General features: G+C 37.6%; 1 protein-coding gene across 1 annotated transcript in view; it reads right to left on the reverse strand.

Annotated features, from left to right (window-relative positions):
- The window catches only part of Etv1 (ETS variant transcription factor 1), an 86,414-nt gene that overhangs the window by 2,044 nt on the left and 56,578 nt on the right, over positions 1-27,792 (reverse strand). Inside the window, exons 9-12 of the mRNA XM_052185924.1 lie at positions 13,432-13,500; positions 11,443-11,511; positions 8,417-8,586; positions 3,787-3,888 (exon numbers count right to left, since the gene is read on the reverse strand). Of these exons, the coding sequence (XP_052041884.1) occupies positions 3,787-3,888; positions 8,417-8,586; positions 11,443-11,511; positions 13,432-13,500 (410 nt within the window). The remainder of the gene's footprint in view (positions 1-3,786; positions 3,889-8,416; positions 8,587-11,442; positions 11,512-13,431; positions 13,501-27,792) is intronic.

The following is a 27,792-nucleotide window of genomic DNA, read 5'->3' on the forward strand; positions in this document are numbered from 1 at the left end:
GAGAAATCAATGACCTAACAGAAGCAATTCGCATTGAAGATTTTGTTTTAAAGGTTACATCTATGCTTTGGAAAATCATAAGGTTTAAGGTTTATCTCCCCCCCCCCTTACTATTATATTTCTACAACTTGCAAAGTTTTAAAAGAAAAAAAACTGTGTTTTATTCCCAAGAGTAGAATAATGATCACGGATTCCCAGGATGCACTGCTGCTGTCTTCTTCCTGTTTCCCCTGGCACTGTGTATTCTCCATCTAAGAAAGCCCCAAAGATACATAGCCTTATTTAAATGAAGGATGGAGCAGGAGGACATTATCCTGAGCACATCACTTTTTAAAATGAAGGCAAGATGCATTAGATGAAGCTTAAGGATGTGTGTAAAGTGTCAAATTGAAGTAAGAGGCGTAAAAAAAAGTGAAAGGAATCTAAAATACACACTGGGAAGGGAGGAAATGAGAAAAGGAAATGTGTCAAGTGCCTGATATAAAGGAGATGTAGCACAATTTGTAGAGAAAGACATGCCCCAAACTTAAGTTTTGGAGAGTAATGCTTCTGTAGAAACTGATAAACAATGGAAAGAGACAGATGTATCTGCCATTACTAGGCAATGCAAAGGAACTCAAGACCCAGGGGACCTGTGGAGAACAAAGGCAGTTAGTTCTGTGTGAAGTGTGACTGCTCTCTCTGTTTCTCTCTCTGTCTCTCTCTGTCTCTCTGTCTCTCTCTGTCTCTCTGTCTCTGTCTCTCTTTCTGTCTCTCTCTCTCTCTCTCTCTCTCTCTCTCTCTCTCTCTCTCTCTCTCTCTCTCACTCTAGCTCACAACTTCAGATAGCTGAAACCGACCTGCCATCTCCTGTTTCTGTGTCAAAAGGTCTTGCTAGTTGATTTGTGACACAGGGAAGCAGTGTGCTCACAGTTTATAAACTCTCTGTGCATGTTTGGGAGAACAGGAATGACTGACTGCCAAGGGCTCTGCTGCTCTGGACTTGGAGAATATTTGTTGCCCTGAATTTAAGTAAAAGGAACCACATTAGAGTCCAAGTCATCTGGATATCTAGAGGTTTGAAAGAGCCAACCCCGAGAGATGTTTATGAATCTGGACATGTTTCTTAAACTGCTCTTCAGTTCCTTGTCTTGTGAAATTGAAACAGGAAGGACTCCTTGGAAGGCCAGCTGTGAAACACAGAAAGCTCTAGCACAGTTCAAAGCAAATGGAGACATCTAGTTAACTCTCCTCCTTTAGACCATATTATACTCACTCACACACACACACACACACACACACACACACACACACACCACACACATACATACACACACACACACACACACACCACACACATACATACACACACACACACACACACACACACACACAGTGAAGTAATGACGTGAGTGCCAAAGTAAAACCAGGCAGTTTCAGGCAAAAACTGAGAGATACAGAATAAATCTTAGTTTTGTTTCCTTTCTTCTCTATTTTTCAAAAAAATTTCAGGAAACGAAGGTAAAATAATGCTGTGTTCAACTTGCCTCTGAGTCTTTTGTGGTTCACTCTGTTTAGTTTGGGGCTACAGAAAAAGAATTGTTTGCTTTAGGTACCGCACCTGTTTGTTCTAACATGTTTGACATGTAGGGGTTGTCTTCATTAAGAAGCAATGTAATAAATAAAAATGATTTCATCATGAGGAATTTAAATGGACACTATGCAGCAGAATCATCAACTATGCTAAGGACTTCTGCTTTCTGCATCCTTCCAGTTTTCTGTGAGTGAAATATTTCATGTTACTACTGTATTTTCCACCCTGCTAGAGCAGGCGCACAGAGTGAACAATGCCCTCCTTGGTTAGTGATACAAATACAGTGTAAGAAGCACTGTAGAGTCTTAGGCAAAGCTAAAGGCAATGGCGAGATGAACAAATACAGGAAGTTTTGTGGAGGAACTTATCAGAAGTAAACAGGGAGGTGGATATGTTGTCAAAGCCTAGACAGATATTTAAATTACATTTCAACTTTTAAAATTTTAAGATGGCTAAGAAAGTAAAGGCATATGCCACCAAGCCTGACAAGCAGAATTCAATGCCTGGGACCCACAGAGTGGGAAGGCAAGCCTGGTGGCTGTAAGGTGTCATCTGACTTGCACACAGACACACAGACACAGGAACAGACACACGAACACACACACACACATATACACACACCAAACAAACAAATAAATAAATAAACAATAATATATTTTTCCAAGATTTGAAGGAGAAGGAATAGGGGTATATTTGACCGAAATAAATTATATTTGTGTATGAACATTAAATTAAATAAATAAAATATCAAATATAAATGATAAGGTAAAAGAAATAAACATATTTGTATTATACAGAATATAAACATTACTATATTAGTAAATATTTTATGTGTTGCTTAAATATTCGAAGTATTGCTACATGTTTAACTACATGTGCACATATTTTATCTATAAAGTATAATGAACATTTTCAGCATTTATTTCTATTTCAGAATTACTGAAATTAATAACCATTTAAAAGGCTTCACTTGCATTAACCTATTTGGTTATTTTTATTTTGTTCTTTAGACCTCTAATTCAATTGTTCTTTATACACAGTACAAATGCCTAACTAAGGTTTTAAGCCAATGAGCAAATATGGTCATACAGACTTAGAATGTAATTCCATATTATATATTTCTATTTTATAAAAAGGGGAGGCACAGAGTTCCTCTGAATAAACTATGACACAATTTACTTAGTCATGAGGGTCCATACCCATAAAAAGAGATATCATGAAAAAGGCAGAACATTCTAGAAAGAAGTCTCATTCATAGAAGTCATGAGTGTTTCTTAAAATAGCAGGCTGTGCTTATGCGAAGATGAAAAGAACTTGCTAACAGCCTAAGGGGCCCTGATCCGTTACTAGCTACATGCAGGCTCCAAGTTTTGCATGTTGGTGTGATAAACAACCTCCCTTCCTCGTACTAAATACTGGCATCCAAAAGTCTGTTTGAGGCTGCATTCATATCTAAATGCAGTACTATACAAGCCATAAACCACACAAGGCTGAAGGAAATAATAACAAATATCCAAATGTTTTATCTTTATATATTCATTTATTCACGGTCTCCTTCATAAATGTTATATTTAAGTACATTTTATCTTTATCCATGTTTTTGCATTTTATATAAAAGAAACTTTTAAATATTAAAAGAGGCTCATTTGAATTAAAATATATTGAAGTTTGTTCTATCAACCAAATAAGATGAAACATTTATTTCAAGTAAGTGGTTTGGGATATTAAACTGGTCAAGTGATGAAATCAGGCAAGATATCAAGGCAAGAAAAAAAATTTGTTTTGTTTTGTTTTCTAATAAGAACAAGTGATGCCTGAGTATTTTAAGAATCTGAAAATGAAAAACAAAAACAGAAACAAAAAACACAAAAACAAAATAAACAAGCATTTCAAAAATGTGTGACTCTGAGGTATAATAAATTAGAGCTTCTAGTGACCTATAGATCCAGTATCAATAGTGAAATAACCTGTCTACCATGTGTAGCAAAGTGGAAGCTCCGAGAAAGATTGTCACTTGGTATATAGCACTATACACTTATCTCCAATGTCAATGAAGTTATAAATAGACTCATGATACTCAAAGCAGGAGCCAAGCATTTGTCAACATGGGGGAGAGCCTGACTGTGGCGAAGCTGTGATAATGTGCTGTCTAAAATATGACTTGGAGACCAGTGGGCAACATCACAGTGAATTTTAATGTGTTATCACCTCACCTTTTGCATGATTCCCTTCTCATAATAATAGCGGAGAGAACGACTAAGTTTGTCATAGTTCATAGCCGGCCTGTTCTTCTGAATGCCCCAACGCCGGGCCACCTGCCATCAAAACAGAATCCTATTGTTAGTGCTGAGTCTTAAACTGGCCTACACACACACACACACACACACACACGAGAGAGAGAGAGAGAGAGAGAGAGAGAGAGGAGAGAGAGAGAGAGGAGAGGAGAGAGAGAGAGAGAGAGAGAGAGAGAGAGAGTTCCTAAATGCAGGACTTCTAAATGCACAAAAAATACCTTTCAAATCTAAGGCATAAAGAAATAGCAACAGCCTTCCCTTCGTGTTGTGAATTCCCCGTGTCCTGGTTTAAACCAGGCTTACAGTTCTCTCCGTCACAATAGGTTCCTTTGTCACCATTGTTTTGGATAGAAATTAAATGGAAATAAGGGAATGTGTTTGCATCATGAAAGAACAGACTGCAATTCACCAAAATGAGGCACATTTTCCCTTCTGCCATATACTAGCAGTCTTCCTTCCTGAACTTTCAGACAAAAAAAAAAAAAAAAAATCCCAGATTAGGAACTGCTTAATGACCCCTTTGTAAAGGTGTTTTATTGCATTTGTAAAAAAAAAAAGAGAGAGAGAGAGAGAGAGAGAGAGAGAAAAGAAAGAAAGAAAAAAGAAAAACAGAAAAAAAAAAAGAATCTGCTTAGATTGTACGAAAGAATGACCAGCTGGCAGCGTGTCAGCAGAGGAAACAGTATGCCAATTAATAAGCTCAACTACAAATAATTGTTTGTGGCCTAAAGCAGCATCTAAGAAAACTATAGCCAACCCCAAACTGGAAAATTAAACTCGTTTAGGAAACATTAATTGGATGCTAAAAATAAGGCGGAAGTGGAAAAGTCACCATGTATATGAGTCTTTTCCTTGTAAAGCAGAATGACCACAGTGTATCTTAGTAAAGGTCTTGGAAGTGTTTCAAATGTGACTGTTGTAGAGCCCTGGATGTGGCTAAGGCAGAGCCCTCCAGCAGAGCTTTGAAAACACTTCTTCTTCCCAATGGTACCACTCCACTTCATCTTCCCACTGGGCCAATGGAGGCATACAGAGAGAGGAGCCTGTTTCTCTCACCCCAGTGCAATCTAGATTTCATTAAGCCCCACTCTTTGGTAGTCTGGGGATTAGCCTTTGTTTCCATAAAATTCCAGATTGTATCCCATCCACAAAAAGCGTCCTCAAAACCAACTCTCTGCTCTTGTCTTCCTTTTGTTAGCAACAATCTTTCTGTCACACACACACCCACCTTAAAGTAATTTGTGTTCTCAAAATGAACAAAAAACGGCGTTGAATGGCATGGGGTGCTGTACTGTTCTGTGAGTAGTGATACCATTGAGCAGAGACAATACCGTTTGTTCAAGCCAGCAGTCACAGTTTTTCCACAGATTTTTCTACAATCTTTAAAGTAAATGCCTAAGCAATAGTGAATCAAGTACAAACAGGTGCCAATATAAAAGAAAAAAAAGTCAGGCATAGTGAGGTATGCTGGGAATTCTAGCACAAGGGAGTTGAATATGAGACTAAGGCTATGGACCACCCTGGACTATGAGACCCTGAAATGTAAAACAGAATAGAAATGAGGGATAGACAAGAAAGAAAGGGAGGGAGGAAAGAAGGAAGGAAGGAAGGAAGGAAGGAAGGGAGGGAGGGAGGGAGGGAGGGAGGGAGGGAGGGAGGGAGGGAAGAAGGAAGGAAGGAAGGAAGGAAGGAAGGAAGGAAGGAAGGAAGGAAGGAAGGAAGGAAGGAAGGAAGGAAGGAAGGGAGGGAGGGAGGGAGGGAGGGAGGGAGGGAGGGAGGGAGGGAGGAAGGAAGGAAGGAAGGAAGGAAGGAAGGAAGGAAGGAAGGAAGGAAGGAAGGAGTTTTGCTTTTTTTTTGTTTTTTAAGTAAAATCTTTCAAAAGTGTTATGAATGATATCAGTTGCTCAATTAAGACACAAGCATACAGCCTGTAAGTGCGAAAAGCTGTGTTAAGCAACAATTCCTGAAAGCATTCATTTACTAATGAGTCCTTATTAGAATTTTACTACTCAGAGTCCTCTTCAAAATTAAAAGGCAACAAAATTTTAGGCACCGTAGAAGTCTCTGGAAAGTGTGATGTAATTGTTGTGAATACCTTAAGAGAGGACTCTAAGAGTTTGCTTCTCATAATGCCACCTCATCCTCAGCACTATGGATTATTAATCTGTATGTAAAGAAAGTCTGTTCTTAGACGTATTTTGTGTCAAAACTGGCACAACATTAAGGTAAAAATAGGCCACAATATGTGTATACAATGGAGATCAAAGGAACTAAGATTAGCAGGAAGCCTAGATAATTTCCAGGCCATTCAAAAACTAAGTCCACTTGGTTCCCCCTAAGTGCCACCAATGCCATACACTCAATATTAAGACACAGTTTTTAACATGGACTCTCAAGATGAAAACACTACTTCCACTGACTTTCTCATGTCATACTTTCAAATGGGAGCTCATACTGTTCAGAAAGAGCCTACAGGGTATAGTGACTTGGTATGCATCTTCACTGCCAGTGTCATTAAATGAGTCAGTTTAATTCTTTACGTATAATTATATTTGTTTTATTATATTAATAAACACATTTTTAGTGTTGGTGTTTGAACTCAAGGCTAGCACTGCACCAGTGACCTACATCTTCCAGCCCATCAAATTACATTGGAAGGTCATGCTTAGCTATGGGACAGTGACTCTGGGGTTTGGCAATCTGACTTCCGTGATGTTCAACTAGGTTTGCATCATCATAAGACTGTGGTTGAGTCCAGGAAGTATCTTGCTATGTTAAAGAATGTTTCTGGAAACAATTGCCTAAGATAAGATTGACTAATTTGGAAATGATATACCATTATCTCAGATACCTGAAAGAGAAAGATGTGTTTGCTATTGGTATCCAAGCACACCGAGCAGATAAGCATGGCAGATTCAGAATTTCAACCATTATCAATCTAAACTAAATGGTGAAAGATGAGAACAATAAATCCTGTGAGTAGTACAATATGGTGGCCTCCAAATCATGACTCATAAATTGTGGTGGTCACCACTGAAAGATTTGTTATGCAGAAGAGAGTGGAGAGGAACAGTGTGCCACACAGACTAAAGTAATTCACAGACTTCTTTTCAAAGAAGAAATTGGAAGAAATAACAACATGGCCATGGTCTGGTGTATATGATTGTTAAGAATGAACTAAGAACCATTAAGAATATTTAGAATATTTAACATTTTAAGGTGTTTTCGTTTTCTTTTTTCTTTTCTTTTTTCTTCGTGTGTGTGTGTGTGTGTGTGTGTGTGTGTGTGTGTGTGTGTGTGTTTATGGCCAAGGTTGATGAAAGGTGTCTTCCTCAGTCTCAAACTTGTCTTTTGAGTGAGGATCTCTCACTAAACATGGAACCATGGTGATTCAGCTAGATGGCCAGTGTGTCCCCAGGACCTTTCTGTGCCTGCCCCTAGAGGGCTGGGATTAAAGGTCTACGCTGCTATGCTTGGCTTTGCACATGGCTACTGGGGATGGAATTGAAATCCTCATGTTTGTGCAGAAGCACATGGTTTACTGAGCTGACTTCTCAGACCCCTAGAGATTGATGTAGAACAAAAGCTTAGGAGACATGTAGTAGCTATTGAACAAGTCCTAGTGAGCGTGTCGCCATTTGAAAATAGTCAACTGACTAAACTACTGGGTCTTGTTATTGACTTTATGCATCTGTGACAGCAAAGTCGTTGAACTATCAATTGTATGAAACAGATGTGATTGTGTATCTTTCTCACATTTAAATAACAAGAAAACTCAGCACTAACTGGTCACCTAGTCAGATCTTCCATTCTTTTTTTCAGACCCAAACACATAGACACCACGGGTTGCTAAATAGACATAGTCTCTCACAGAATGTTGTCTCTCCTGAGTGGCTCGAACATTACTGACATCATTCAGTAATGTCTTCTGTCCTAACAAATATGACAAATGTAAAGTGTTCTGTTTCTGCTCAGTTTATTTTAATCGCAGGTGGAGAAATGCATGTTTAACTGACACAAAGCCACATTGAACTTCCCTAGTCCAAGCCTTGCTTTGATTATTAAAATCGTGTGTTCCAGTTATCGTAAAGGGGCTTTGCAATTTTCCCGTTAGGCATCGTTCATCTAGTTGCCTGCCCCATAATTTTGTGGTTTTTTACTTACATCACTGAAGTGCTTCAACAGAAAAATGAAATTTCTTTACAGTCACATGGAGCTCTAAATATACTAGAAAATTTAAACACCCAAACAATTAGCAATGGTTTTACTATTTCTGAGTGTTTGGTGTGTATTTGGTGTGAAGCCAGTACTCTGCTGAAAAACTAGTCTTCTGAACAGATGTATACTGTCGCAAATGGAGGAGAGATTATTTGCATTCAATGAGAAAGACCAGGAAAGAAATTATTTTACATTGTTTTGATCCACTTTCAAATTGAAAATATGTCTACATAGTTTTGAAATGTTTTAAGCACCTTTTTAACAGATTAATAAAATCTGCTTATATTATAGAAAATTTTGGTTTCCTACTCAAACATCTACTCAGACTAACCTCTTCAGGCTCAATCAGCTTAAACTCCATGCCTCGCCCAGTCCAGGCAATGAAATGAGAATTTGAAGGGTCATCCAGAAGAGCTACGAGAAACTGCCAGAGCTGAAGGGAGCCTCGCCTCTGGTATGTGGGTCCTTCCCGGTACATTCCTGGCTCTTGCTTAATGTCCCCTAAATTTAAAAAGTAAATTATTATCAGCAATATTATGCCCTGTGTATAAAACTGACACCAAATCAATCATGAAAATGTCTAAACACAATCAGCTCATGGTGGTTATAAACAGCACCGTTAAATACAGATTTAAAACAAATGATTAAAAGCAAACCAACAATGTAGACAAACTTGCAGATGACATAACAATATGTATCCTCATTAATGCAAATGTATACCAGTAAGGAGTAAAATAATAACCATCATTTACTTATAACAACCTGGTCCAACTGTCTATCCTTCATGCGAGTCTTTACAAGCCATCATATCCAATCATGGTTGTTTACTTCATTAGCACCATGTCACCAGCTTCAAGCTCTGGGCATTTTTATCAATTAATTTCTACAAGCTGTAATTTGCAAATACTTTATTGACCTGCACATGACCGACTACTGAAATTCTCAATGAGCATATTTCAAGGTAAATTCATTAAAATCATAAAGTCCATGTGATCTGTATGAATTAGGAAGCTCTCTTCTGGGAGTCAGTGGCAGCAACAGCAGCAGCATTCCACCTACTGTACCTTCCTCCAGAAGCTACTGCTTTGTCACTCGGCAATAAATAAGACAACATTCCCGATGAACAAAACTTACACGTGTTTTTATTTTTCATTTAATTTTGTTTGTTGGTCTTTTTGTTATTGTTGTTAAGGGCCAATTTTAGACAGTATATAACAACACATTCTGTAATATAGATGTTTTTTAAGCAAAAAAACAAAAAAATGTGCTGCATTGACCTAGTATGGCATAGTATGGCAAAACTGTCTAGCATGAGTGTTGGAGTTAACACTGCTTTTGCTGTACAACTGTCTTAGCTCAAAACAAAAGAAAACAAAACAGAGCCCTTGGTGTTCTGAGCGCTGCTCATTTCCTTCCCACTCCAGGCGTGCTTCGCAGAACTGTATGGGCCTACCTGCAATGGGGACTGTTGAGCTGATAGCTGATACCCTACAGATAGCTCAGGGTCAGTGTGGGAATTCTTCCTGGTTAAGGAAACAACACGGGGAGGATATATTCGCCTACCTCTATTCATATAGTGTGAACTACAAAGCAAATGTAAATCACAAACTTTCTAAAAATTTTTAGTAGTTTTTTAGTAGAAATACAACTTGTCATATGACCAGGAAGAAAAAACCTTTGAAAAGCATACAAACACAAACAAACATTCAACCAATAGCCACTAACAAATCATGAAGTGCTTTTGTTCTTAACAAGGTAATTTAGGAGTTTATCTTCAGGTTGATTTAAAGTCACTTTTATTTATCTCAGACTTTTTCTTCTAGTATTTTTTTTTCAAGGAGGCAAGGGGATAATCATGCTGACCTAGTGGAACCTTGCTAAATGTAGTTTCTAGAGTATGTAAATGTGAGTTATTCCATTAGCCACATGAGAAAAATAATCATTGCTTTTCTTTTTGCTCTCTAATACTTAAACAATGCAAGGCACATACTATCTTATATATATATATATATATAGTATTTGTTAAATAACAGCCAAAGACAGGGAAAAGGACAGCCAGCCTCCTAAGCAGCACCATTCTAATTTGTAGTTTTAAGATAATATCCCTCCTTGTATACCCTTACTAAGTTTAAAATTATTTAAAATGTGAAATTCACAATAAATGAAAGGAAGAAAGGATAGTCCAGAAAGCAAGTTTTAAGCTCCATGTCCACAGAAAAAGGCACATTTTAAGAACTGTGATGGTGTGCTGTTAGTGGCAGTTAATACAACTCATGCTTCTGAAACAGAAGTGTAAATATTGTAGAAGAAAACCAAAAAAGGTGATCCCCTTTGGGGTTTCAACTCCATGGCCTTTAATAAATTGAGCCATCTTAAGGAAAGGCTAAGGAAATAGATTTTCCTAAAACTCACCATCCTTCCCAATAGCTACAAGAGCAGCAAGAAGCTTAGGAGCTAAGCCCTCAAGAACTAATTATGAGATTGAACAGAAATCTGAGCATGCACTTCGCTGTTTAAATAATGACAATTAAAAACTCTGAGAGCGCCCAAGTCATTACAGCCTAGATCCCCAAAGTTTTTGCAATCAGCTAATCAGAGGGCCCCTGCTCATTTCCTGTTTGACAATCAAAGCAGGAACTATGGAGACCACTCTGAAGAACCACTAAATGAATTAACCATTCACTTTTCCCCCAAGCTTCCTTGTAAATGTCAGCTTTTGCCACCAAGCTTGTCAAGAAAAGAAGAATCTATCTAGTTTGACGTTCTTTTCTAATATCGGGGACCTAGTCATTGCACGAGCGAGAGATATTTAAAAGGTAATGCGTTCCTAACTTCCTTTTAAGCAATTACAACATAATGCTACATTAGTAATGTACATCTTCCTTCGTGGGAGTGTGGGGGCAAGCAATCAGTAGACTCAATGGGCAGTTATGTTGTTCCTGTGCTCCATAATGCATCTTTTCATGAACAATAAAAAGAAAGGGCCTGCATTAGTCATCGGTGCATCCACAGTAGCATGCTTTCTGTTCTGTTTTGTTAATTACAGGCTCAGCTTTCAGTAAATCTCAAGTAACAAGCTGCATGTGCACCGCAGGGCAACGGAAAGATGCCCTGCTCTACACAGAGCACAGCGACAATGCTGGTCTTTTCTCCCATCTCCAAAAATGGGACTCTTGTGGAACCTAAGAGGGCACAAAGGGGAGGAGGAAGGACAAGAGTGCCCAGTAACTGCAGGAGCACTTTGTGCGTGACAAACAGCGTGTGCAAAACCCCCTAAGTACAAATGTTAACTGCTCTCAGAAAAGGAAAGAATGGTCTCTGCTTAGAAACTCCAACTGTAAACCAAGAGAAACCCACCATCAAACTTCTCCGGGACGACACAGGTATCATCATAGAACTGCCTGGGACCCTTCTCAAACATGCAGCCTGTGGGAGGAAAATAGGATATGTTTATTAATGGTAGAATATAAAATTATGCTCAAAAGTTCTATAGCCACTGACACACACACACACACACACACACACACACACACACATGAAAAAAAAAAAGCCTCGAAATGGACTCTGTCACCTTCCAGCCATTTGATATCTGACGCATTAGTTTGGCTCTTTGCCTCAATGTTCCCATCTATCAAGTGGGAAAGAGAATAGTAGAGCTGGTGTGAGCACCATGGACTCTAATTTAAAGGAGCACCATAGCACAGTGATATAGAAACAATAATAGATTTATAACTGCTGACCTAAGCAGTTATAAATTTCTGTGCTGACCTCACAGAAATCCTAGCAAACCTATGCTTAATAATGCATCATTTTATTTTCTGGCTTCTCCTTTGTTTCATTATTCAAGAGAGGGATAGCAAAGCCAATTTCTGGTCTTGTCCGTGGCACTCTGAACCACATTTAGTTTACTATTTACTTCATTGTAGAAATATCTTGGAAAACTAATATTATCATTTTAAAATACTTTTTATTATACTGTCTACACATTTATATGAGTGTATATGCATACTCATGCACACATATGAGTATGTGTGCACATGTGTGTTGTGTTCACGTCAGTCACAGCATTGCCCTGAATGTTGGAGGGCAACTTGTGGTGGTGGCTCTCTCCTTCCATCATGTGAATTTGTGGACTGAATTAAATTTGTAAGGCTTAGTGTCAAGCACCTCTACCCACGGGTCATCTCCCCGACTCCATCTCATCATTAATAGGCAGGAAATTAAGAAAGGGGTGTTATTGTTGTTTTGTTTTGAGTTATAAAATAACTCACCTCATAGGAAAAGTAAAAATAAACTGATACCTTCTCATAATTCTTTTTTCTCGTACATATACTTGATTTGCCTATTTGTCACCTTTACTTTTAGGAGGAAATTTCATACAATATAAAACCAACACCTATTTCTCAAATACAGGGTTCTCTATGGCAGGCTTATAATATTAATAACAACAGCAAGAATAACTACACTGCATTGGAACAAAGCTTTTCCTCTCAAGTATTTTAGATGTACTGTCTTCTGCTATCAGTTAAATGTCTATTAATATCATTCATATAAAATCATGAATACTAATCCTAACTGAAAAGGTAGCATCTACAGCAATTTTCCTGAAGAAATATGTACACAGTTCCAGGAATCCTTCAGTAGATATAATTTCCAGATAATTATTTCTTGTCTCTTACTTTGCAGATGTCAGAGTCTATTAGAGCAGAGTATTCTACTGTGGTTACCTGAAATAAACATTCTGTCTTTACACAGCCTATGTGACCCCATTCTTAATAATTACTTTTCCAAAAGGTACAAAATTCAGGACATTGAAAGGCAAAATCACACTGCCATCTTTTACTTCAAACCGTGACTTAGGCTTAGAAGATCATAGCTGAATATTTTCCAAGATGCATGTCAGTAGAGTGCAGTATGGTGGGTAATCTGTAAGGAGCTGTTTCTGGTTGAAAGACTGCAAGTTGCTGACAGAACACAGTCATGGGTGTGGGCAAGACTCATGCTCATGGGCAAGCACAAACTACTATGATATGAAACACTATTTTTTCATCTTCAAACAAGAAAGCGAGTGTGTGCTTATGTCTCCTTGCTGGGGCTGAGTCCACGGCCTTGGGTACTTTGGTCAAGCACTCTTTCATTGCTCATTCTCTCTCTCCCCAAACAGTACATACACACACACATACATACATATATACATACATACATACATACATACATATATAATGTTTTAAGAACATAACTGTGTTTTCCCAAAGCACACAATGAATAAGAATGTGGATCCACATTTGTAAAGTATGATTGCTTTTAATGTAATTTATAAGCAATTTTACAAAATGGGGAAGTTACCTTCTGTTCTGCTTGGATGAGGCAGGAAGCCTTCTTGCCTCATATAAATGGAGTGGCAGCTAGGCACTTCTGAAAGAAGAAACAAAATGGGTCACAGAAAGGCAGGTTAGAAGGGAGGAGCAGGGAAAAGGTACACAGAACAGAGCAGAAACACCAAGAGCACCAATGACCAAGTCTGTCAGAACATGGAGAACATGTTCCCTGGGACCTCCAAGAACTTAAAGCTTAAATGGATCATAGTAGAGACTGACTCTCTTCAATAAGCTAGTCAACATAGTTTTACCAACTCAACTTTGCTGAAGTTCACCAATACCATATGGGAGTCACATCAGCGTGTTTAAGGGCAAGTGGAATCAATTTATACATCTCAGAGTATTCTCTCTATGCACAGTGCTAAACAGTTCAGTCGTGAGTGACTTCACGAATTCTAGACAAAAAAATTATTAAGAAAAGACAGAATAATTAAATCTCATAGGTCATCTTCATAATTTTGAACTGTTTTTCTCAGATAATAGCATTTCTGGCTTTTCATTTTTATTAAGAATATAGATCATGTTCAAGGCCAACAAAGGGACAGCACATAATAAGCAGTTGCACGGTGTCTGTGCCAAGACAGAGCTTCCCCTACAGAGCCAAGGGTTCTAGAAGAGAAAACAAACTGGCTAACTGTGGACCTGGCTCAGGTGCTGACTCAGACAGAACTGATCATATTCAGTGCTTTTGACATGGAAAAATGAAATTAATATGGAGCTGGAGACGACAGATTAAACTTCAAGTCCTTACTATTATGTAAGCCACATACATTTGCACCAACCTTCTTTATCGGTATTGCTATAAAATTAAGGGGTAAGAGATGGTCTCTGACATCTACTATAGCTCTCCAGTTCTCTGGTAAAGTGGATGGATGCATTCTGAAACCAGAGCAGATGTACTCAGCTTCCAAAATAAGGACCTTCCCATATTTTAGGGGTCTCTTCTGAGCCCTAACACCTACTTTTATATTTTATTTAAAAATTTTTCTTAAAACTAATTCTTCAAAACAGAAAGTTTCAGTTCCCCAAAATGAGCCCTATTCTTGAATGTATTAATAATTGAGATCAAGTCAATTAGATCATCTGTATGTTTTATTAGTTTTTTTGCAACATAAAAAAACCTAAATGTGTACTACAAATATACTATTTAATAAAAAAAAAATCCTATATTCCCACCATCTGCAATTAAAATATACCATTCTTTCTTTCTTTCTTTTTTTTTTTTTTTTTTTTTTTGGATTTGGCTTTTTTCGAGACAGGGTTTCTCTGTGTAGCCCTGGCTGTCCTGGAACTCACTCTGTAGACAGGCTGGCTCGAACTCAGATATCTGCCTGCCTCTGCCTCCCAGAGTACTGAGATTACAGGTGTGCACCACCACCGCCCAGCAGTTAAAATATACCATTCTTAAAAAATGAATTTAAAAAGTCTTGTCTCCTCAGACCTATTTATCTACACACTCCTTGTAACAATGGGTAATCAGTACCTTTTATTTGGCTTGGTTTTTCCCTTGGTCTAGAATTTTCCATTTTGAAAGTCAGTGCTTTTTTAGTGGGGGTCTGATGACAAATGATAAATTTTTTGCTCTAATGTCAACAAAAATATGAGCAATTTTTACCATAAAAGTATTTAAGCCCATATGGTTTTAATCTAAAAGATCTTTCCAGTAAGTCATAATTCAAACAACATTTTAAAATGGATTTGGTGGTACCCACCTATAATCCTAGTATTCATGGGGCTGAGAAAGAAAGATTGTGAAGTTGAGACCAGTCTGAGTTACACAGAGACTCTGTCTCAGAAACAAAAGCAAGAAAACCCATTAGAGTCATGGAGATGAGAGGCTGGGCAGGTAGCTCAGTAGTAGAACCCTTTGCACTGCATGTACAATCTCTACCATCAAAAAAAGTAAAATTAAATACTTTTATAAGATGAAAGTACACATAAATCATAGGTTACCAGATGAAGATAGTGTAAAACTTACACACACATTTTTCTATATCGTGATTCATATAATTTATTACATAGTACATATTTCTGAATCTATGAAGGTAAAGTGCCTCTCTTCCTGACAGTATTGATAATTGGCCGAATAGTTAGCAAGCCACTTTATCCCAACTTCAAACTAATGACCAAGCTTCACATTAATTTTTAATGTTATTCTGATCTATTGCCAGGCAAAAGGTCCCTCAGAACAGCTGGGCTTGGAAGGGACAGTGTTAATGATTGCAGGCAGTGCAACAGCTGCTCAGAGGCGAGCCTTTTGCTATACTAATATCACCATGCCACAAAAATACTCTGACTGCTCCACACCTGGGGTATGCCTGTAAAAACAGCTGGCAGCTCTGGAAGCAGCTAGAGGAAAAGACAGAGGCTGAACTCTATTCCATATTGGTGTGGCTAAAGAAACACTTTCCATCCCAGAGCACAAGGAAAAAAGGGCCAGGAGGACACTCAAACATCTCTGGGGTACCCAGAATTCAAGGCTGAAGAATAGTTAGAGAATGTTCTAACATAGTGTAAAATCAGCATCATCCTGGAAAACCAGACAAGAACATCAGAGATACTTTACATATAGTTAGCATAATCCTTCTGCATCTAGAAAGCAGCGGCCATCTCTTTTCTTTCTCTTACACTGTAGTGTTCTTCAGGAACTGTTGCGCTTCATCTACATATTTTAAATAGATATTTCTGAAATCTAGTTAAATAAAATTTCAATTTATTTAAAAATCAGTGACACATAATAAGGCTGAGGCCAGAATCTTCATTACAGTTCTCCAAAGAACAAAGTGTGATTTACATTTTTACGAGGGCATAAGTGGCAATTTATGGAGAAAATTGTGCTTTTCCAATTCTTACCATTTATTCCATGAGAGCAAATAAAATTAACAACTAGTTTTTTTAAAGGCAAGACCTTGGCTAGCATTTTAAAATCTACTCTGCCCTTCAAATGAATGCCATTTATACAGTCTAGAGAAGCCAGAATTTTTTTTTCTTTTAAATAAAGGACAGGGCTGGGAGGTTTCTTCACATAGAATAACTAAAGTCATGTTATTCTAAAGTGATAACAGTTAATTTATGACTATCAGAGTGGGTCAGACTCTAATCAAATTGTAGAAACATTTCCAAAGTGATTATTCAATCAAATGACTAACATGGTTAATTAGGGGCCGTAAACATTGCTCTGAAGTTCATCAAAGTAATGACTCGCCCAGAAAAATTACTGCTAATTAAATTGCCTGCTGCTTTCATTTCTACCTTATCTAATAAAAAAAAAGTACAACTGGTGTGATTTGGCATTACATTTGAACTTTTGCTAAACGCTCAACTAAGAACCAAACTAGCTAAGTGATGAAGTCAAAGGTAGACGTTGGGTGGCAGGGACAGAGGTGTCACCGTGCAGAGCCCTCCACTTTACTTGTGGAAGAAAGTGCAGTGCAAGAGTAACAGTCAACTGTTGCCTGGCCTCTGGAGACATGCTAGGATGGTGGGACATTTATACTATCATATATGATCTGGTATCATCTAATTATAATTTTAGGATGACCAGCACAGCACAGTGATTAACAATGACTACCTTGTCATCTACTAGGTACACATTCCAGTCTGAGGTCTGTCATCTCATGGGACTGTAGCTTTGTATAGATTGGTTAACAGCTCTGTCCTTACCCTCATCATCTGTAAAATGGAAGTGTTACTGATACTTTTAAAAGGGTTTTTAAGAGGAACATATGGAGAAAGTTGTATGAAATAGTGCTTTAAATACTATTTAAATATTTAATATTTAAATAAAGCTGCCCAGATCAGTACTGGGCTTTCCAGCAGAGCTTTAGATTGTTAGGCAAAGAGGGAGAAAGCAGCTCTTTTTCATTTCTTATACATGTATTTTGATATGAAGTGATACTTTATGTCAGCATATACAGACAGTAAGAATTTAGGATATAAATACATATTTCAGTATCTTAATTTCCTGTTCTTACGTGTCATGAACTAGTTGATTTGCTGGTTATTAGGGAAGTTACTCTGGAATAGTCTCTGTGAATTTATCTCTTAATCTATGGTATCTAAAATACATTGATTAAACAGCCATCATGAATTTATGATTAAGCCAGAGTTTCCATCAGACGTTTTAAATACCCAAGGATCTCTCTTTGAAATTCATTTTCTTCCCAGTATTAACCCTTGTTGTTTGTTCTTAAATAACACTGGCCTATGAAGTTTAAAAGTCAGTCTATAAATTGGATTATATAAATTGAATTTAGGACAAAGGATTTTTAGTGCTGTAGAAACTTGTGGATCAAAGCGTTCTAAAACACGATATTAGTGTTGACTAAATCAGCTCACAGAAATCACAGCGCCTGTAATTTGTTACAGATGAGCTCTTGTAGTGATGAAAGCTGATCTAATATGCTGTAAAAACTCAAAGCAGTGCAGTGGTGCTGGCAACTCAAGGCTTGGACGCCTGGGTGGAGTCAAGAACAAAGAATGCTAACTCTCCAAACTGACCTCTTGGCGTAGGCTTCATGTAGCGTCCCGACTAAGGGTATCATACTGAAGTGATACCACCTCAAGATACATGCACAAGAAATTCTGAAAAGAGTAGCTTCTCCCTCTTTGCCTAACAAGGTGAAGCTGTACTGGAAAATACAGTTTGGATCCGGGCAGCTTTAGCAAAGGTTTGCCCATGAAGCAGTTCTGAATTTGCACATGTAATATGCCAGGCACTCCTTTGATTTGCATATTTGCTGCTCAGTTGTACAAAAGGGAAATTCCCCTTTCGCTATCATTTGTCTAATCGTCCAAAAGGTACACCAGGCTCAGACAGGAAAGATTTGTCATGATTATCCTGGGCATTTTTAGTGGTGGCTGAGACTGCTTTCTTATCAAATAAGTGTATAAAAGCGGGATTATTTTATATAGCAAAATGAACAAGGAGGTAGGAAAATCAGTCTTCTTCATCTGATGTTCCTGCTTAGACTCCTGCAGTACTAATCAATGCACAACTTAACCAAACATTCAAATATCTTAAGGTAAAAGACAAATCCCAGAAAAGTAGGAGTAGCTCAAGACTGTGCTTTTGCTGTCATTTAAATTAGAATGCAAAAATTTTCCTGACTGTACATTTTTTCCTGTTTTTTTTATTTCATTCGATATATTTTTTATTTACATTTCAAATGATTTCCCCTTTTCTGGTCCCCCACTGCCCAAAAGTCACATAAGCCCCCTTCCCTCTCCCTATTCTCCCATCCACCCCTTCCCACTTCCCCGTTCTGGTTTTGTCCTATACTGCTACACTGAGTCTTTCCAGAACCAGGGGCCATTCCTCCGTTCTTCTTGTACCTCATTTGATGTGTGGATTATGTTTGGGTATTCCAGTTTTCCAGGCTAATATCCACTTATTAGTGAGTGCATACGATGATTGATCTTTTGAGACTAGGTTACCTCACTTAGTATGATGTTCTCCAGCTCCATCCATTTGCCTAAGAATTTCATGAATTCATTGTTTCTAATGGCGGAATAGTACTCTATTGTGTATATATACCACATTTTTTTTGCATCCATTCTTCTGTTGAGGGACACCTAGATTCTGTCCAGCTTCTGGCTATTATAAATAGGGCTGCTATGAACATTTAACTTCTTGTAGCAGTGATATGAGTAAGGGAAGCCAACATGGAACTATTCATTCATTCACTTTTAAAATAGGGTTTCATCCTGTCCTGTTCACCAACCCTGTCCAGTCACAAGCATGAACAATGGGAGAAATTTTAAAATGATAAATATATAGAGCCAAAATGGTATATTCTGTGAAACATGCATTTGAAAGTATTATATACTTTGTTAGATGTGTGTGTGTGTGTATTCTTCAATGCAAAACTAGAAGATTTAACCATTTTTATTAACATTATTATTCAACAAATTTCTGAAAATATGTGTATTAGATCCTGAGGTAGCCAAGGATCTATATGACAGATACATAGCAGAGTGCTTCTCTAGCATACAGGAACTGCTTGGTTCAAGTCCAAACAATAAAGAGAAAAATATCGTGACATGAGCCATATTAACAACATATGACACCAATTGAAACTTTATTCTTCCAATGTTTTCATCTTCTTCAGTTCTTTAACTGTTACTTCCCTGGTTTGGGCTTGTTTCTTCCCACTTTCTATTAATATCACATATTACGTTAAACAACCAATGAGTGTCCAAGACATACACAACACATGCTTCATAAAGATAGGTGTAAATGCAAATACAGAAACACCCATGTTACCTTTAACTCTGCTTTTACATTCTATGCATGAATGAACTTGATATAATTAATCGGGAAAACTACATTTTGTAGTTTCCTGCAAGTCATAGTCACAAAAAAGATGTTTTTGCACCAATAATGTATTCTATATTAGAGAAATCTGCAAGTTATTAAGTCTAAAATAAGTTCCAGCAGTAGTATGTCTAGACTCACATAAGAGAGAAGACAAACAAGGAGCTGAAACAGTGAAGTTTTATGGCCCTCTTGGGTTCTCAGTCACAAAGTTCTGAACAGAACAGTCTAAAGAGGTGGCAGATGGGCTGGAGAGGTGTCTCAATGGCAGTGACTTTGCAAAATTTTTGTTTATGCAGAGAACCTAGGTTCAATTATCAGCACACACCTGGGGGCTCATAACTATCTGTAATTCCACTTTCAGGGTATCCAAAACCCTCTTTTGACCTCCCTGAGGAAAAGGCACACGCAGGGTACACAGGCACTTGTGAAAGTAAAACACTCATAAACATATAATAAAATAAATGTGTCTTAAAGAAGAAAGTACTGGATTTGGATATGGCTTAATGTTTAAGAAGGAAATGATAAGTTCAGTATTGCTTCAACTACACTTGGAATATTTCTATTTCAGCAAACTATGAAAGCAAATAAACTAAATCTACACTGACAGACAAAAGACAGGGCACAAACATTCCGAACCATTATACTGTTGGCAAAACCAAGGAACAAAGAAGGGAATATTGCAGTGAAGAGAACTCAATGTTTCTGAGACACAATGACAGCATAGTAGCACACAATAGCATATGACTTCCCCTCTGAAACTGCAAATATTTCTCATAAGCTTCTAAACTTAATCTTCAAATATTTCTCTTAAGCTTCTGTGTATGAAAGTATCATACACAAAACATAAGCAACTTATGAACAAGTTATAAACAACTTATGAACATTCTAAACCTAGGATTTTATAAGTTTTATAGGGCTGTGATTTTATTAAGCTAATAAAAAAATAAAGTTAACGTGGCAGAAGACACAACATTATTGTGACTTTGGGTATTTACTAGATAACACCGTAGTCTGGCAGTTAACACATAGTCTGGCAGTTAAAAGTAAATATGAGAACCAATGCCATTGACTGATCCAATGATTCACAATAGTCTGTAGTGAAGGATTTGATACTGAGTACCGAGTCTGACCTGATTTGTTTCCTATTGGAAGCTGGATGATTTAAGAGTATTGGAGTAGAGGTTTTTTTTCCTCTCGATTTCATCTTTCCTGGGATTCCTGCCATATTGGGATAATTTGTTCTGTTTGCTTCCAATAAAAATGGAACAAGTAACAGAGTTTAGCATGAACTAGGTCAGACACAGCATACTGGATTCATATATGATGACTCTGGTAGAATATCTCTTATACTTCATATTATCCTCTAGCCTGAATGTGAATTTATAGCACCTTGTTGAAGGACTCATAGTCTTTTGAAGAAATCTTCAAAAAATCAAGATAAAAATCATGCCACTGAATATCCTGCATCAGTGTCAGGTCTGTTAATGTATGCTGGATTCTGTGTTAAGCACTGCTTAGGCATGACCATATTTCATCTTTGCAAAGTCCCCTTTGTAAATAAGTAAATTGGGAGGCAAAAGAAATCGCAAAGCTTATTCCATATGATACAAATGATAAACAGATATCAGGCCCAGGAGTTGGTATTTTTTAAATATCACACCAACTGGGTGATTTTACTATTTAATGCTGACCATAAGTAAAAAGCAGATCATGTAAATAAAGCAATAAATTCTTAGGGCTCACACACAAAGGAATCAAAATCAAAGTTAGAGGCCTATCAAAAATATCACAACCATAAGATGGCTGATTTTGCAACTTTATTTAGCTTTTTGAATATTTTCCTATTCATTTGAATTACCTGTCCTTACGAAAGTTACTGAGCACTATTAAAAGTGATTAAATAGAAACATACATACACAATGAAAATAAGTATGTATTTAACCCAACACAATTTATAAAAAAACCAAGATATGAAATGCATTCTTCCTCTTACCTAGCTAACTCATTTGAGTATGGAAATATATGAGCTCCAGAACATTTTATAAGAATATTTAAAATCCAAAACTCCAATGAGTGCACACACACACACACACACACACACACATACAAAACACTGTTTTGAAAGTAATTTTTTGCTTTCTTTGTTCACATTCATTAAACACATACACCCAAACACAGATAGCCAATGGTCTTTAAACTGTTTCATTTAATTTCAAATCTCAGCTCCACTTATAAAAGCAGTTAGATGTTCATTTCACCCACTGGTGGTAAGCAACGTAAAGTAAGTGTCCTGGTTGTTTTGTTTGCAGAGAAACCATAAATTACACACTATAAAAATGTATTCCACCCCTGTCAAGTTCCCCTTTCCAAACTAGTACAGCCAGGGAGCATGTTATCCCTCCCTTCCCCCTTTCCTGCCTGTAAAATCCAAGTTAGACAAACACAGTGGGTCTGAGATGACATATTTGAATGGAATTCAGACCCACCAGTTCCTGTTTATGTTTCTGATTTGAGAATGTTGTCTTCTCATTCACCATACATTAGGAACTCTGGAAGGCCATAAATGGTGTCAGGTTACACACAAGCAGGACCAATGAACATTAATCATTACTTCCAGTCAACTGGCAAAAGCAGCAGCTGATGGAACACTACACCCTCCAGCTCTTTATAAATGACATTCCAGAGAGCCAGGCTTTGTGCATGTGTGTGTGTTTCCTTTCCGTCTCCATTTTATGAATGAAACTCCAGGCTCTATGGAGTCCATTCATGTAAAAGAAATGCTTACAAGGCTCTGCCCCTAGGGATCAATCAGTCATGGGTAAAACTGATATGATTGGTTTAAGACAGCCCTCAGCCTTCCATTACTGACTTAAAATGCAGTCCCCGTCCATTTGACCTGTGTTAATGCTTGAAGAGTAAATCCAGACTGTGCTCTCAATTCTCAAATCAAATCACTCGCCAAGGCCACTTACAGTAACCGTAGATTTAGAGGATATTGAAGCATTTCTTAGAAAAACTGATAGAACAGGCCAGTTTCGTGGTTTGGGAGAGTTTCTACTTTAACCAGAATCAAATGTGAAAAACCCACACAGTGCATGTTAGGGAATTAAAAACAAAGTCAACTTGTGAGACTGATCCATGAGAATTCTTATAATTGGGAGATCAATTAAGTAAATACCACTGTCACTTTTCACAATTGAAGCGCCTAAAACATCAGCCAACTTGTCCACAAAACCCTGGTTGAGCAAAAAGAAAATTGTCATTGGAGGCTAGCGCAATGGAGAGAAAGTTAACATCTTCCGAATAATCAATAGTTCTTTCTTTAAGATTCCCAAGTGCTCCTCCATCTTGCATTTCTTTAAGCAACAACATTAAAAGTTAGAATGTTAGAATGGGGGGGGGGGGGAATCAGGTGCAGCATTCCATGAAAGGAATGTGGCCTTAAGTAATGCTTCGTAGAGAACAGAGCTGAGCCCTTGGGAGCGCCACATCTCGGGTACAAAAAGTGGGAGCTTATAGCACCATAATCAGAGTTGCACTGGAAATGACCAAAAATAGAAACGGTCAAAAAGATCTAATCTAAGCAATCACGAGGATGAATCGGAAAGACCCAGTTCTAACTTAAACAGTGGGACATCTGTATTACCAGCCATCGGGTCAAGGGAAGAAAGCATGTCTGTCTCACGGTTACTTGAGCCCACATGGGAACATATTTGCACTCAACAGGCCCTGTGTTCACACCTGAGCAAATCTCCAGGGAGCCATTGCCATGCCTGGAGAGGGCAGAGGCAGTCCGAGGTAGGACGGTCTGTTTTAAATCTGTTCTTACTTATAGCATTATAACAGCTTGCTATTTAACTAACAGCCTCTGATATCAAGCAAACCAACTGCTAGAAAACAACAATGAGGCCTTAGAGGCTCAAGATTTTAAAAAATTGAAGGTACATGGGAGGAAGATAACCCTCTATGTGGAACACTACTAATGAGTAAATATACACCCTTTTAAGTCTTTTTGTTTGGTTGTTTGGTTGGGTTTTTTTTGTTTGTTTGTTTTAAAGGCGATCTCACTCTGTATCCCTGATGACCTGAGGCTCTCTTTATAGACCCAACCAGCCTCAAACTATCTTCAACTTGCCTTTCTTTGCTTCCAGGTCCTGTGCCACCAGACCCAACATTATTTCATATTTTTAAGAATTTCATGTGCGGCGTAACCTCCATGAGTCAATACGTTTAAAACATAATTAAGACAGTTCATGGAATATAGCCTAACAACTATTTGGAGATCAATAGTAAAATATGTCCGAACTGATTTGCAGTTTGGGTCTAGTACTTAAACTGAAATGTGAACACCCTCCTAACTTTAGCTTCGTGATGGCTTTGCAGCCAGCAGGAACTACAATTCAAATTTCGAATTGTGCTCTTGTTCAGGGTTGGAGATAAATGGTTGGGTTCTTTCCTGCGATGCTGGGCAGTGCCTGTGATGAACTTCCTTTCCTTGTCAGTCACATGAGCACAAAGACATGCACACTATAGCACTGCATTACTATTAAGGTATACTGCTAAATAATTTAAACATAATAAGCATGTTTTACTTATATTTTCTTTCTAAATATGTTGAGAAGTATAATTTCATCATTCATGAAGCAACCTCTCTAATTTTTTTTTAAGTTCTAGTGGTTGTGCCTCTTCCTGTTTTAGGTGTTCCATTCTACCAACTAGGAAATGAATGGAGATAATTGTGTAGCTGATCAGAGAAGGTGTACATTAGGAAGGATGTGTTGACTTTCATGGCACAAAAACACATCCCACTGAAGTCTCACTGCTCACTGAACTCTCTAAATAGAGTATCAATTCTGATTTAAGTTTTAAAATGACTAAAACTGGTTTCTCCAGTAAGAAATCACTGAATTGCCAATGGTATAAGTATATATGTCTCTTTCTGTAATCACAAGTAAGTATGTGTATATGGTCTGGTTGGAGCCCACAGGTTGCTCTCCTGGGCTGCAGTAATTGAAGACTTGGTCTCCAGCTGTGAGTGCCATTTGGGAGGGGGGAGAAATTAGGAATTAGAGGAAGTCTCAGTTACCTCTCAGTCTCCCAAGGAGAAACTTTGAAGGTCTCTATCTGGTCTCCAACCACCCCCTTCCCATCTCTTTGTGGTGGTGGTGGTGGCGGCGGCAGGCCGTGGGCAGCCCAGCCTCTCCCACACATTCCCATTCCAGTGATGTTTTGTTTCACCCTACACCAAGAATCAACACAGCCAAGGACTACAGACTGACATCTCTGAATGCTTGATCCAAAATAAATCTTTCCTCCTCTCCAGTTGTTTGCATTAGGCTTGCTGTCACCGATGGATGACAGAGTTCTGGGATATTGTTAAAGGGCAAAGTAACAATGAGGGTATTCACACTCTGAAGACACACTATGAGTCATGCTAACCTTAATTTTACTATTTTTTTCTTTAGTGTTTTACAAGTTTAGTCAATGGATTAAGTTGCTGACAAATTATCTCCAAACACATAAAGGGACCCCTATGTCTATTAAAATGCAAATAGCCACACTGTTCTTAACTGCCTTTCCCTATGATTTTTTTGACCATATAAGGTTCATTTAAAACCATGCTCTAAACCCTGCAGGTGGAAGCCCAAGTTATGCTCACAGAATTAAGGCTCACTTCACTGCTGTCCATCTAAATGCTTAGGAAGACAAGTCACCAACACAACAAAACACATAACAGTACTCAGGACATATGCACCCTCCTAGCCCCGTTTCTGAACTTGAAAAAGATTCAGAACTCTTTTTTAAAGTGTCAGGGGCCTATGGGAATACTAGACATATATTTCATGAATATGTATATGTATATGATGTATATCTACATATACATATGATGTACAGCAGAGGCTGAGGAGGATGACTTGTGACAAATTCAAGTCTAACTTGGTCAATACTGTGAGACCCAGGCCAACTGTGGTTACATAGCAAGACGGTCTCAAAAGCAAAAAGGTAAGATGAATAGCAAACTACCTGTCTCATTGGCATGCTAAGGTGACATGGATAGTTACAGAAATGGGCAGACATGTTTATGATAGTGGGAGAGTGCATCAAGGTACTCTTTTATGCATTCCAGATGAAGCATTCCACACATCCTGACTCTATATAGCTTCTTGTCCAATGAGTGCTGTATATACATTTAATTTTAGAAGGCAACTAACCAACAAACAAAAACCTGTGTGGTGCTTTACACAGCACTAACTGGCTACTGAAGAGAAACAAATCAACAGAGTAGACCTACTGCATTAGCTTTCCAGCACAGTGCCACGATGTAACTTAACTATGCCACACTGTGTGGCTTAATAAATTTGCTCCTTGAATATCTAGTTCTTTTCTCTTCTCTGTCAGATCCAACTTTCCCCTCGCTTTCTCCCTTGAATAAAGATTCCTACTCTAATAACATAATATTTTGAATTTTTATCTTAAATATTCGGCAGTTAAAATTGCGTTCCTGTAATTATAATTATAACTAATAGACCTACCATTTCCCATGTCATAATTAATGTCAGGTTTTATTAGAGCACAATCATGCTGTCTTTTCTCTTTGAAGACATCTTTTATTGTCACAACATTTATAGTACATTGAATTAAGCGATAAAGTATCCCAGAATCCCTCTGAAATGATAACTTTAGATCATCACAGATTCTAGATCAACTCATATAGAAAACACATTTTTTATATTGTTTAAAAATTGCACATAAAGTACTTCCTAATGTGCTACTGGTTCAACACCAATAAGAAAAGTGGCGATTCAATGATAAATACATTAGAGTTACTAAAAGGTTGTTTAATGTGCTCTCGGGAAAGATGAATGAGCTGATGACAAACAAAATATCCAGAGATCATCCTTGTTGTTTGCAATATGTGATACACACAAAGGGCCAACTGCAGAGCAGCAAATCTATCTTGACACCAACAGATTAATGAATGATTCTCCTCTAAATCATATCCTAAAGCTCTTCCTTTTAAATCCCACCCAAAAGTTCAACCTTTAACTATTCAAATACAGCCAAATCCTACAGGCAAAACTGAGATTAGAATTAAGAAGTGTTGTATATCTGCGTCATTTTCAAATATAGTTAGGGAGGGTAGAGCATCAGTATCTCTCAAATGTTAAGTAATATTTTACAAGCCACTTATGTGCTACATTTAGAAAAGAGATGAAACACGTATACTTTTAAGATAGGATTCTGGATAATTACCTTAAGCTTTAGTGGCAAAAGGTGAGCTTTTGAGGCACATACAGTGGCTGACTCTAATAGTCACACTATATTTGACCTATAGGAAATGCAGTTAATGCCTACAAATCTACCCCTTAAATGTTTGCCTTATTAGGATCCTTAAATCTCTTCCTGCTTGGTTCACAAAATATAAATGCTTAATTCCATGCTACACATGCATGTGTTTGCAATATAAACATGAGAAGATACATGTGGAACAAATTAGAAAATCACAAAAAGGTACAATGCGACTCCTTTAGTATCATACATTTAACAAAAGCAAAATAGATAAAAATTCAACATATTATACAAGTCCCACTCATTGACTATTTATACTAACATATCATTTCCATCTCTGGTTTCTTTAAATCGATGATTAATTAAATTTTACCGAATCAAACCAACAATAGCGAGAGGTAAGCATAACAGCAGTTAGCAGAATTTGAAATTCACACTAAAATCCATTTTCTACCTACAATAAAAACGAACATTGGCTTTCAAGGTATTTAATTATAGATTTAATTAATTAATTAAATCCAAGGGCAGATATGAAGAGGTTCTAAACTCACATCACTAGGAAGAATTTCAAGAAAGCTCCCAAGATGCACAACCTCAATCAATAGGCTTAGTTATTTTTCTAAACTGCGAATCATCCACAAAATAGATGCACTGTTTTTTGGCTTCTTTAAGAACATATTTTGAAAACAACACAGAAGTCCAGTTCAAATTTACCTTTTA

Source organism: Apodemus sylvaticus, chromosome 6 (genome assembly GCF_947179515.1).
Source record: "Apodemus sylvaticus chromosome 6, mApoSyl1.1, whole genome shotgun sequence".
In the NCBI taxonomy this organism is placed as follows: Eukaryota; Metazoa; Chordata; class Mammalia; order Rodentia; family Muridae; genus Apodemus; species Apodemus sylvaticus.